Source organism: Thalassophryne amazonica, chromosome 6, assembly GCF_902500255.1.
Source record: "Thalassophryne amazonica chromosome 6, fThaAma1.1, whole genome shotgun sequence".
NCBI classification, from domain to species: Eukaryota; Metazoa; Chordata; class Actinopteri; order Batrachoidiformes; family Batrachoididae; genus Thalassophryne; species Thalassophryne amazonica.
Window position 1 is genome coordinate 88016365 of NC_047108.1, and position 13510 is coordinate 88029874.

The 13510-nt window shown below is 42.0% G+C and overlaps 1 protein-coding gene across 1 annotated transcript in view; it reads right to left on the reverse strand.

Annotated features, from left to right (window-relative positions):
- Positions 1-5514: 5514 nt before the first annotated feature.
- Positions 5515-13510, reverse strand: part of LOC117511487 (cytosolic sulfotransferase 2-like) — a 39360-nt gene continuing 31364 nt past the window's right edge. The window contains exons 5-9 of the mRNA XM_034171506.1: positions 10963-10973; positions 10382-10508; positions 10192-10289; positions 5758-5932; positions 5515-5635 (exon numbers count right to left, since the gene is read on the reverse strand). Coding sequence (XP_034027397.1) covers positions 5523-5635; positions 5758-5932; positions 10192-10289; positions 10382-10508; positions 10963-10973 — 524 coding nt within the window. The 3' untranslated portion in view covers positions 5515-5522. The remainder of the gene's footprint in view (positions 5636-5757; positions 5933-10191; positions 10290-10381; positions 10509-10962; positions 10974-13510) is intronic.

Below are 13510 nucleotides of genomic sequence, written 5' to 3' on the forward strand. Positions count from 1 at the left end.
AAAATGCGTCTGTCTGGCGGAGTGAAGGACGGCGCGCTCTCCAGCGCCCAAAAGGATTGAACCCCGGCGCTTCTGGACCCACGTTCACTGCCAAACACCCCCCAGGTGGACACGACAAACCGACTCTGCGAAGGATAGAAAAGGTGAGGTAAGTCAGCAGCTACAACCAATATCCTTCAAAGGCACACACTATCAGCAACACATTCAGGTCTGAATTTAAGCTTTATGTAAATGAGCAGCTTCTCACAACAGGTGGAGGATCATCAGTCCGCACACCATGGCAGTGAGAAGCAAACTGCACAATTCTCATCAATATTCACATATACTGCGTAACAAAATACCAAGTTACTGTTAACAATCATTCAGACAATCAAATCACCTCTGATGTGTGCTGACAGCATGTGTCCCTCACCCGTCTTCCTTCACAGGCACGATGTGTCAAACCCAGGCGTGGTCCTCAGCGTCTCACAAACGAACATCACAAGGTCGAGTTCCCGGCAATTCTGCTTGAATCACACATGGCTTAAATGCAGAACGCCATCTCATTATCTGTGTTGTATGGCTGGGGGGGCCTGGCTGCCGGTTTGTTTGCCTTTTGTGTTTCCTCCCAGGTGGCATGCATTTGGGACTGAGTGGCTGTGTTGCTGAGGCTGTTAGGACTTCACCCTGATCACCTGCGACTCGTCAGGACTCACAGCTGAGGTGCATCTGGAGGGATTGGAGTATGTTGGCATTTAAGACTGAAGTGCACAGTGTGCATTTGCCAGAGACTCGACCTTGTGACCAGACGGGTGAGATCGTCGTCTTGGGAGCCATCTCATCAGCAGCGGACGCTGAGAATGTCCAGGTTTGATGCACGGTCTGTGAAAGACGAGAGGGTGAGGTCTCACGCTCGTCAGCACACTTCCTGAGGTACGTTGGATTTTGTGACTAACAGTTATACAGTCAGTAAATGTGGTGTCCCTCACACCTTATTGTATTGAGCTGTATGTTAGTCATGTATCAGCTTCCACTGCGGTGGTGATTTGTGAACGGGATGTTCCATGCCTGCAGGTTGGAAGCTGATCAGTAATCAAGCCAGGAAGTGTTTGCTGTTTGTACACCTTTAAGTGTTCTGTGTGTAGAGTGTGGACTCACATAATGGTTCCTTCTTTCACAGACTCGGTTGTTGCGGCCACCTGGGGGGTGTCGGCGGGGTCCTTGGGTCCGAAACAGCTTCTGGCTCCGGACCATTAGCGCTGCTGGGAGCGCACCACGCCAGACCGCACCTTTTATTATTATTATGATCACTGTTATGTATTAAATTCAGTTAGCCTTTGTACCGTGCTCTGCTTATTTCATACTGGGTCCTTCAAACGCTGGTCGGTTCTCCGAGCTGCGTCCGACACATAACAATCTGCTTCAGCTGAAAGTCTTTAAGGTTGCACGTGAGCACCATCCACAGGTGCTGCACATAACGTTGATGAGGGTGAAGGACTCTTCTGCCAGCACCTTCTCCACAGACAATAAATCCGTTTGCATACCACCTGGAGAGCAAATAAAAGAAAAGAACACCAAAATGTCCAGCCACACCCCCCAACACACAACAAAATCACTAGATCCAGCAGAATAACATCCCATTGTGCCACCTTAATCAATAACATATTCACCATTATTATCACTTACTGAGGCATTGCTGGGCCGGTAGCGTAGATTTACATTTACGCTACCTGTCTGGCGGGTATCCCAAAATGACCGATATTCGCCCTCGTCTAACCTCGGGCGAATATCCGTCATTTTTGGGTGACTGGGCATGAACTTCGGGCCTCTGAAAATGCTAACCGCCCCTCCAAAAGCATGTTATTGTACTAATACATTGAGAATAATACAGTGAGTGGGTTTAATGAGTGATTAATCCTGATCACCTACCAGTGTTTATTTTTATTTATTTATTATTTATTTATTTCATTATATAGCGCCAAATCACAAAAGAGTTGCCTCAAGGCGCTTCACACAAGTAATGTCTAACCTTACTAAACCCCCAGAGCAGCAGTGGTAAGGAAAAACTCCCTCTGAGGAAGAAACGTCAAGCAGACCAGACTCAAAGGGGTGACCCTCTGCTTGGGCCATGCTACAGACATAAATTATAGAACAATGCACAAAACCAAATTCAGGAAATGCTGTTGGTGCACAGGACAGGAGGGTCTCCAGCACAACTACCACACCCATCTCTAGATGGAGCTGCACCTTAGACAGAGAGAAAAAAACAGAATCAGGCATCAGAAAGACAAGAAATACAGTATAATTTGCCAGCATTAAACAACAACCACCTTGCGTGGTGTGATGCTATCTTAGACTACAAGCATGCATTATTGGCTACAAAGCGGACCTATTACTCTGATTTGATCAACAAAAACAAGCATAACTCAAAGTTCTTTTTCGACACGGTCGCAACACTTATTAAGGACCAACCACCTGTTGTTCGGTCTCCTTTACAGCACAAGATTTCCTGGATTACTTTGAGAAGAAAATAGAAGACATTAGGTTAACAATATCCTGGCATGCCTTAACCCAGCCACTGCACCCTGCTGTTGAGGTTGGCGCCATTACTGAGGTATTACCTAGATTTACAGAATTTGATAGTATCTCTCTAGGCATGCTGACGAAACTTGTAACGTCAACAAAAAGCACAACCTTTTTATTTGATCCTATACTAACAAACCTGTTTAAGGACCTGTGGCCCACTCTTGGGCCGACTGTGCTGGAAATTATTAATCTTCTTTACTTCTGGATCTGTTCCTAAATGTTTCAAATCTGCAGTGATTTACCATTACTTAAGAAACCATTACTTAAGATACCTAATCTTGACCCTAGTGTATTGAAAAACTATCGGCCAATATCAAGTCTATCATTTTGCTCTAAAATTGTGGAAAAAGTGGTGTCCAGACAGCTCGTGGACTATCTTACTGAGAATAATCTCTATGAGCCACTGCAGTCTGCTTTTAGAAAATATCATTCCACAGAGATGGCTCTCACTAAAGTGGTGAATGATCTTCTGCTTAGAATGGATTTGGACACCACTACGGTTCTGCTGCTGTTAGATCTCAGTGCTGCATTTAATAACGTGGATCATCGTATTCTACTTGATAGGCTGGAAAATCATTTTGGGATTACTGGGAGTGTCCTTGCATGGCTGACGTCATACTTGACCAGTCATTCTCACTGTGTTCTGTATAGTAACACTACCTCTAACCTTAGTGACATGAAATTTGTGGTTCCACAGGGCTCCGTCTTAGGCCCCCTGCTTTTCTCCCTTTATATAGCAACCCTTGGGCACATATTTACAGCATTTGGGATTACCTTCACTGCTGTGCTGATGATACTCAGTTATACATGCGATAACTGCTGGAATCTCATTCACCATAAAATCCTTAGAAGATTGCCTTGCATCAGTGAGAAGTGGGATGTCAAGAAACACGTCCTACTTTTAAACTCTGATCAGACTGAAATGATGGTTCTTGGTTCAGTGAGACATCGGCATCAATTTGACCAGTTTAACACTCAGACCTAGGCTCGTGTGTCATACATCACACTGACAAAGTGAGGAACCTTGAGGTATTTTTGATCCTACATTGTGCTTTGACCTCCACATTAGAAATATTATGAGGGCTGCTTTTCTTCCACCTGCAAAATATATCGAAGATTCGTCCATCTGTCTATGGCTGATGCTGAGAGCCTGAATCCATGCGTTATCTCTTTTAGATTTGACTACTGCAATGTTCTGTTTTCTGGTTTACCGCAGTCTAGCATTAGGCCTCTCCAATTGGTTCAAAATGCTGCAGCCAGACTTTAACACGAAGCAGAAAGTTTGACCACATTACACCCATTTTGGCATCCCTTTACTGGCTTCCTGTCCCAGTGAGATCAGATTTTAAAGTCCTGCTACTAGTCTATAAAATTGTTCATGGACTGGCACCTCCCTACTTAGCTGACCTAATTAAAACCTTATGTACCGGCCCTGGCTTTGCGTTATCAGGTGCAGGAGTACTTTGTGTCCCTAGGGTGAATAGAAGTCTGAAGTCATAGAGCTTTCCTGATCGTGCCCCTGTACTGTGGAAATGAATACTATGTTTTTGTGTCAATAAAACAGTCAGATTCTGTGGAGACTTTCAAATCCATACTTTCGTTTTCTCTTTCGTATGGCTAGCATACTGGTATAGTTTTGTTTTACACTTTTTACTCTTTTAATTCATTTTATTAGTAAACAGAGCGTGTCGCGGCCTCAACTTCACCTAAATTCTGGGTCTTTTAGTGAAGCTTAGGGCTAGTGGCCGGCGATCACCCGCACCCACCAATTTTAAAAAGAAAAAAAGAAATTGTACATAAATAGGCCACATTTGTCTAGAAGTCATGGGTCTCCATCTTGTAACATGAGATATTTACACAGAAAGGTGTTAGACAGAAAGATTGTTTAACTTTTAATTAAATACGTACCGTAAATGCCTTTTTTTTCTGATGAGCAGGTCATCCAGTGCACGCACACAGTGTTGCGTGGCGTCTCCGCAGCAGAGAACTTTAAGGGAGCTCAGTGAAGTTGACTGCCCCACCCACGTAAAAATCCAAGCAAACACACTGGTTTAGTGCTTCGTTTGTGCAGATTTGTGCTGTTAAAATTTTATTTGTGCTACTATGGTTTTTGAGATATTAAATATATATTTTTTTTTTTAGGTCATTCAGAGGTCACCATCCCTGCAGCTTGCTCCAAAATTAACCAAAATGGTCTACTGTTTTAGTGCTTCGTTTGTGCAGATTTGTGCCATGAAAAATTTTCAGTTGTGCTGCTCTAGTTTCAATTATTTTGCCAAAGTTAAAATCAAAAGTAAAACCACGCTCCTGCCACGATCCACTGAGTTCGAAACAACAAATACCCCTGTAATTTCCAACGGTACTTGATCGCAGCAGCAGTGCACTCGCCTGCTCGCGCTATGCGTGTGCGCAAAAATAAACCTTATTATATCTCAGAAACTGAAGCAACACAAACAAACATTTTAATGGCACAAATCAGCACAAACGAAGCACTAAAAAAGTAGACCAGATTGGTTCATTTTAGAGCAGTCTGGGGGGATGATGACATCATTGCACAAAAATTCATTCATTCATTCATTCATCTTCTACCGCTTAGTTTTGTTATTATAGATATTAAGAGTTTCATTGCAATAAAACTCTTAATATCTATAATAACAAAACTGAACAAAAGAAGCACTAACCACTCAGTGTGTTTGCTTGGATTTTTTTTTACGTGGGTGGGGGGTCAAGTTCACTGCGGCAGAAACCTGCGGACATGCAGCAACGCGCGCTCCCAGTGAAGCATTACTTTAGCTCAGTTTTTGACGTGACACCAACAATATGTACATATTATTTAGGATTTGTTTTTTATGATTTGTTGGTTTTCTATGGTTGTTGTTCTTTGTTTTGTTTTTCATGTCCGAAATAAAACTTTCATTCACACATTCATTCATTATGTTTAGTATGTCTGATTTTCTTTAAATCTCAGTACGGAAATGCAGTGAAGGATTCGTCATTTTCTGCTTGTAGTCTTCATCAAACATCTCATTCTGGCTCACAGTAAAATGGCTTTTCCAGTCACCAACTTTCCCTGGAGAAGAAGAGAATAATAAACAATCATATTAAATCTGATCATATTAAATGTGATCAGTAAAAAATTTCATTAGCTCATGCAGGATAATATGTAGTATCACTTTTTAATCCCATTTTCACCTTTTCTCAAAAATGCTGAAACATTCTGATTGAAAGCGGACATCATGAAATAGTTTGCCATTTTGTTTTGAGCCATCGTGTCAAACTTCATGTCAGTCAAGACTTTTTCCTTCTCCTCAGCAGAAGGGCACAATCCAAGAAAGGAACAGAGTTGGTTGATCTCTCGCTCAGGGTCCTACAGAAATTGAAGACATATCAACTTTATGCAGAACATCATCACTTAGTGAGGACACGGAACTTCCCCTATAATGTGTACAAAAGCTATACTGTGACAAAACATCAGTATGAGTGATTGCATTCTTGCAAGACTGATGTGAAGGACCTCTCAAAATAATTCCAGAGGACATTAGGCTCTTTCAGATAAAGGTTCAAAAAGTGCAACTGATAGGATGAATCTCAGTTGGTGCATCTTCTGGCTACACTTCCATTTTGCTGAAAGCCATTATTAGTGCTCAGAGTGTCAGATAGCATTCCCTTTCCAATTTACTCTTTTTTTGTTTAAGTTTCAGTTTAATTTTTTTATGGTCAATGGACGCTCTGATTTCAGTACTTCAGATGGTGAGCAAGAAATTGAAGTGTCTGGATTTGTGATTGTGCTGGATCAAAACTATGATCCAGGTTTTCTATAATTTCCAGGACTCAGTCATCATAAGTGCATCTGTATGTTGTCAGTCTTGAACTTGTAGAGATATTCACTTATCTCGGCCATGACATGCATGTCTCTGGGTCCTCAGCCTTTGACATTCAGATACCAAAGAATTTTGTTTCTCATGGACTGAGAGTCCCTCAGGTGCCTTTTGGCAAACTCCAGGTGGGCTGCCTTTTACTAAGGAGTGGCTTCCATCTGTGCACTCTACTACAGGCCTGATTGGTGGATTGCTGCAGAGATGGTTGTCCTTAATGGAAGGTTCTCTCTCCACAGAGGAATGTTGGAGCTCTGACAGAATGACCATTGGGTTCTTGGTCACCTCCCTGACAAAGACCCTTCTCCCTCAATCGCTCAGTTTAGACAGGTGGCCAGCTCTAGGAAGAGTCCTGGTGGATCTGAACTTCATTTCCGCTGTGCTCATTGGGACCTTCAAAGCAGCAGAAATGTTTCTGTACCCTTCCCCAGATTTGTACCTTGAGACAATCCTGTCTCAGAGGTCTACAGACAGGTTTGTGCTCTGACATGAACTGTCAACTGTGGGATCTTATATGTAGACAGGTGTGTGCCTTTCCAAATCATGTCCAATCAATGGATTACATGCACCTGTGCCCACAGAACTAGAACAAAAATTGTGGGGAGATATGTAGCAGGAAGTCTGGTGTTCGACCCCCTACACAGCCACAAGGATTTGTCATTCAGTTACATTTCAGGTTTTTGGTAGTCAGTGGCACTGAGTAAGTAAGTAACTATTCTCTTGAGTCTAGAGAGTCTAGAGAATAGTGAGAATAGAGAGTGGGAGATCATTCCAGAGCCTCTGCGCAATGGCCTGGAAAGAGTGATCTCTGATCTTGTAACGGGTACCAGGGACCACAAGGAGGTTCAGGTCTAATGACCTCAGCGGACCAAGCGCCACAAGGGGGCGTTTGGGGGTGACGCCCCCTCACGTCATCAACCTCGCCCCCTCGGATATGAGAGTTATCAAAAATAAAAATAAAAAAGAAAGAAAAAGAAATACTGGAAAATATAGCGCCTCGCAGTTTCGCAGATTTTTTTAGTCCAATTTTGCATGCTTTTTTTTCTTTTCTTTTTTTTAACAGCGCATTGTGCTCTGTGTCCTAATCAAGCAGGCCAGTGTTCTGTCGAGATGACGGGACACCTGTTGCGGCACTGTGACGGGAGAGCATGCGCATTGTGTTCTGCATGTCTGTTTATAAGAATCTTCTCACCCAGTAGAAAAAAGAGCGCCAACAACTACCCATAACTGTGTTCTTCACTCGGACACCTGCAAAAGACACCTGCAACGAGGTATGAGTGGAAAAAAGGCGCGACAGTGGCGAGGCGCCAGGGACGAAGAGGTGCGATCAGAGGAACTGTGAAATACTGGTCAGTCACTATTAATAATTTCTTATGTGTCCCTAACCCTCGTAGGTTGATCGTTAAATTAAATTCGTTAGTTCTAAAAGCCATCATAATTATTTATAGGAAAATGTTCTGTTTTTATTTCTCAAACAAACGTTTGGGCCTGAAACAGGTTGGTCTTATTTTTCTACTAAGGTTTGAACTTTGAGAGTGTTTACACACGAGAGAAAAGTGAGAAAATGTTAATGCCTGTTTGAGAAAGTGTATAGTGTGTAGTGAGGGGTTTTACAGCCTTAAAACGTCTATAATAATTGTAAAAAATAACGCTGACTACTTCACGGATTTCGCCTATTGCGGGCGCGGGACCACTGTATATCTACATGAAAGGTTTATGTGGGGTTAATCTACTGTCTCGTGTCATTTCTCAGATCAGTTGTGGGTTTGGTTTTGTGGTATGCAGGAGATCACTTGACCGAGGGTCTACGAGGTATTAGAAAAGTATCCGACCTTATTTAAAAAAAAAAAATATGGATTTGAATCACGTGTGCTTGCGTGAGCCAACCTTGAACCTTCGTGCGCATGTGTGATTTTTTTCACGCCTGTCGGTTGCGTCATTCGCCTGTGAGCAGGCTTTGAGTGAGGAGCAGTCCAGCCCTCTCGGCGGATTTTCATTGTCAGGGAAATGGCTGAGAGACTGCCGCTTTGCTTGATCAAATTTTTTTTAGAAACTGTGAGGCACATCCATGTGGACACCATTTGAGAAATTCAGGTGGTTTTTGGTGAAAATTTTATGGGCTTCAAAGACATTAAAGGATGTTACTGTCCCTTTAAGGACGGCCCACAGCAGCTGTGGGGCGCGCCGCGCTCCAGCTGCCATCGACAGGCTGAGCGACCATTTCATTTCTAAATGGATCGCTCTGTGGATCCGTGACCATCGTGTGCAATTTCTCTGGTTATCACAAGAGCTGGACATCAACTATTTTCCTGCAGATTTCACTTTTAACAAGAGATTTTGTCATGGAAAGCTGAGCGGAGGCTTCGCGCATCACGATGGATTCGCTGCTGGACCGACACAAAACCACCTCCGTTTTGGTCTCACAGGACGGCTTTGAGATGGCGTTCAGACAGCTGTCGGTGGTTTTTCAGTCGAGTGATTATCCAAGAAATTGTGGACGAGCCTGGACATGCCAGAATATGTTGTGTGACACTTCATCACGGCGTTGCTTTGCGTGTCGCGGCACCCGCGACGCCTCTCTACAATTTCTCTCATACTCACTCGACTGGTAAGCACTGAAAGGCATGTCCCACACAGGAAAAACACCTCCGTTGGAAGCCTTAAGGACAAGTTGGAACATGCCCTGCTGTTAAACAATATCTCAGATACTCACTCAACTGAAAGCCACCAAAAGCCACCTGGATTTTACAAATGGTTATCAACACGGAGGTGTTTTTCCTGTGGCGGGCATGCCGCGCCGGCTGCGAGCCGATGCGCCAATCCGTCCACACGTCTTTCATTAAAAAAATCTCCTTTAACAGTGGAATGTCCGGATAAACTGCTGATTCCGACCTCTTCTGAAAGTTCTCTGTTCTCTCACAATGTCCTGGGTCTACAGAGGCTTAAATTTGGAGGTTTTCAGCTTGAAACAGGATGACGACATCGCCTCGGAGCGCTGCGCGACGTCCCGCTCAGTGGGAAGTCCTTACAGCGATAGAAATAATCCAAAATCTCTCATCAGCTGTTAAAATTTTCACAGAAAACCAGCTGAATTTCTCAAATGGTGTCCACTGGGATGTGCCTCACAGTTATTGAAAATTTTTTGATGAAGCACAGCGCCAGTCTCTCAGCAACTTCTCAGACAATGAAAAGCCGACGAGGGGGCTGGACCACTCCTTCCACAAGGCATGCTCACAGGCGAATGACGTCACCGACAGGCGTGAAAAAACTCACGCATGCACATGAGGGTTCAAGCTTGGCTGATGTAATCACACGTGATTCAAATCCATATAGTTTTTTTCAAAAATAAAACTGTCGGTTTCTTTTCTAATAGACCTCGTATTTTTCTCAACCGATTGAAACAATTCCTTGTCAGCTGTTTCGAGTGATGCTCAAGTGACATTTCACAAATGCTTTATGTTGCCTCATGATATCAATGCATCAACATTGTGCACCTCATTTGAAGTCCAGCACAGTGTTTGTCGCAGTGTTTGTAAGGCAAGCGCATTCTGTATGAAAATGACGACCGTGCTGAGTCGAAACTACCATGAACACTTTCATTGGACTGTGTGCTGCTTTACTCTGGGTGGAAGATGGAGATCTTAATGTAAGCACATTGGCAAAACCAGTTAACACAGTGAAGGACATTTATATTTCTTCAGGCAGACTGAGGGTCTCAAATGCCAAACATCCAAATACATTTCATGCTCACCTCAATTATATCTTCATAGAACATGTAATGTAGATTTGAGTAAGTCTGTTTCTTTTCCCACCAGTTATTCACATGGTTGTACCAGGATCCCTGTACCACTGAAGGCACAAATCATCAAACAGCAATACAGTAAGTTAATGACAGACAAATAAACACTCACTGTAAATCTTTTCAGTCTTTTTGAACTCACCTCTTCCTTCCATGAACCTGTTTAAATAGGTGCTCCAGTCTCCTGACGCTGGTTGGAGACTGCTCACCCTCATATAGTGGAAATAGGATACTGCAGTGTCTTTGGCATTACGGGCCACATAGATGATCTTTACAAAAATAAAAGACAATATTTAATTATTCTGTGTCACTTTTGCAACCAAGAGAGGTTTATAATGCACAACTCTAAATCAGAAAATGTTTGGATGGTATGGAAAATGTAATACAGTTGTGCTCAAAAGTTTTCATATCCTGGTAGAATTTCTGATTTTTTTGGCCATTTTTCAGAGAATATGAAGCCATTTGTTGTCAAACAACTGTGTTTACTCTTTTTAATTCAAAATGACAACAGAAACTAACCAAATGACCCTGATCAAAGGTTTACATACCCTGGTGATTTTGGCCTGATAACATGCACACAAGTTTGACACAAATGGGTTTGAATGGCTACAAAAGGTAACCATCCTCACCTGTGATCTATTTTCTTGTAATCAGTGTGTCTCTATAAAAGTTCATTGAGTTTCTGGGCTCCTGACAGACCATCATCTTTCATGCTGCACTGACCTTTTTGGTTTCTGAGTCATAGGGAAAGCAAAAGAATTGTCAAAGAAAGGGTAATTGAACTGTATAACAATAGGCAGTAGTGGGCACAGTTCCGATAATCCGATAACAGATAATTATCGAAGATAATGTTTTCATTATCAGATTATCTTTTTAGATAACTTTAAAAACTGTTATCAGACTAATTATCTTCCGATAAATTTTTGCCCGATAATTTTTAGACCGATAACATAGGAAACAAAGCTGAACAATGACAAACATTTTTAAAAATTTAAAATCAGTTGAGCACCTTCCTGTTAAAAGTTTCATAGCAGATGTATAGTTCTACCCTCTGCAAACATAAGAGAGCTGCTTCTAGGAGAAACTGCTCTATCCTCGACAAGCAAAGGAGAACTGGTCACACACACAAAAAAAACTCATTTCCTTTAACGCCATACTGATACATTGGCAATATCACCCAAGTCATCCAGAGGCATACATTTTTAACTTATGGTTCAAATTTTCATTTGTCTGAAGTTTTATAAAGTGAAAATATCAGATATATGTTTTAGTTTTAAAGTAATGTGCTAATTTTTAAGGTTGTAGTGAGCACATGCTGTGCCCAGCAGTGCATTATGGGTAGGATAGGGTAATCTCAGTGCGTTCACAACAGGACAAATGCATTTCAGACACTCTGTTCAGGCTCCACGGACAGCAGCATTAAACTCTAGTGCCTAAAACTCTTGTGAATATATTCTCTGGGTTTATAGACGTTGTTATTGTGTTTGCGTTTGTTAAATTCCACACATCTTAAATGTAGCAAACACGGATTATCTGGAATTTTGTTTTGGCAAGTTTTCACGGTCTCTACTGCCATCTACTGGCCAGTAGTGTTCATGGCAGTTCATGGCAGTATTTGTCCTGAAGCTGAGCAGACACTGTATGATATTTTTAATCACTGTACTGTAAAAGTTCAGAGTGCACGATTTATGTTTTCACACACATTGTATGTTCAAAAACCACACATCGAACTTGTGTTTCCAGAAGCAAAACGTAAGGTTTTTTTCAAACTTAATTTACAAAAACTCTCGATGGGAGACATCAAAGTTTAAAAACAAAACAACAAAAAAAGAACATTACAAGACAGCTCTGCCGTGTTTGCACATGCACAGTGCGAGCGGTTGGATGCTTGTAGCTCATCGGCAGCAGGATACCCTCATGACGGCCGACCAGAATAATATCAAACAGGTGTGATTTTCATTCGACCATACGATCGGCGATCAGGAGGTGGTCATGAGATGTTACATGCAGCTTGTTACTCCATGTACACTACACGATGCAGGACGCGGTCCAAAAAATTCTCGCACGAATGAAAAATCATCTGAAAAAGGGCCAAAACTCGCACAGTGTAAAGCCAACATTTATGTGTCAAGACAATATTGAGTGCACGTTTTACAATATCATAAAACATGCACACAGCACTAATAAAATGAGCGCACATTCTTTCCACATGCAAAACATTTTGCAATGACACTTCCCGCGCTCCGTAAAAATGCCTGTTTTTACAAATAAAAAATGGAATATTTTACAAAAGCACATTTATCTGTAAACACTAACACACGACACACATCACATTAACGTGTTGGTTTACATAATGAATGACTGAACCAATCAGTGTTTAGCAGAGGCACTTTTACCCAGAATCCTTTACGATCTGTCTGTGTTTGTTACAAAACCTCAGAATTAGTGCATTATTCAACATTAAAAGATATATGTTATATTTTAACTTTGTACAAATGACAGAATTGACATTAATGGAGTTATTCTATCAGTATTCACACCAAACCATAAGTCAGCATGCCTTTATTTTTCAAGACCTCCGCCTGACCGGAGCATTGTGATTGGTAGAGAGGTGGCTTTGTGGCTGCTCTCAGGGTGCATCTGTGCTGGAAGCTGTGTAGTAAACAACAGCTTTCAGCAGGGGGCAGGATGTTCAAACATAAAAGTGCGGGCTCATTGTTTGGGTCTGTCGTCGCTTTTGATGCTTCCAAAAGCGATCGTGGTGTTAAAACTCAAATTCAACTTGTTAGTAGTTGCAAATGTACCAGAGACAATACTGGAATTTATCAGTTATCTGTAACTTTTGATACATTTTTGGGTGGTTTACCGGTTTATCTTTATCAAAGATAACTTTTCAGTTATCTGATTATCTGTTATCGAAGTTAATTTTTTGGTTATCTGTGCCCACCACTGGACTTGTTGCTGAGAACAGTATGGATGGTCCTTTTTGTCATTGATTTGGAAGACATAGTGTCCATTTCTTAAAAAAACACACCAATCACAAACACTGATGTCTGTGACCACAGTACACCTTTCAATGGTGTGATGGTCAAACCCAGATGCCTCTGAGTCCAAACACGTCACTTCTGGATAAGTTTATCATAAGGCAGGGTTTCCCAATGCTGGTCTTCTGGACCCAAAGTACTGCACATTTTCCATTTGTCCCTGAAGTAATCAAAGTAGATCAGCATAGTCAGGTGCGTTCAGCTAATTAACAACTGACTGAGTAATG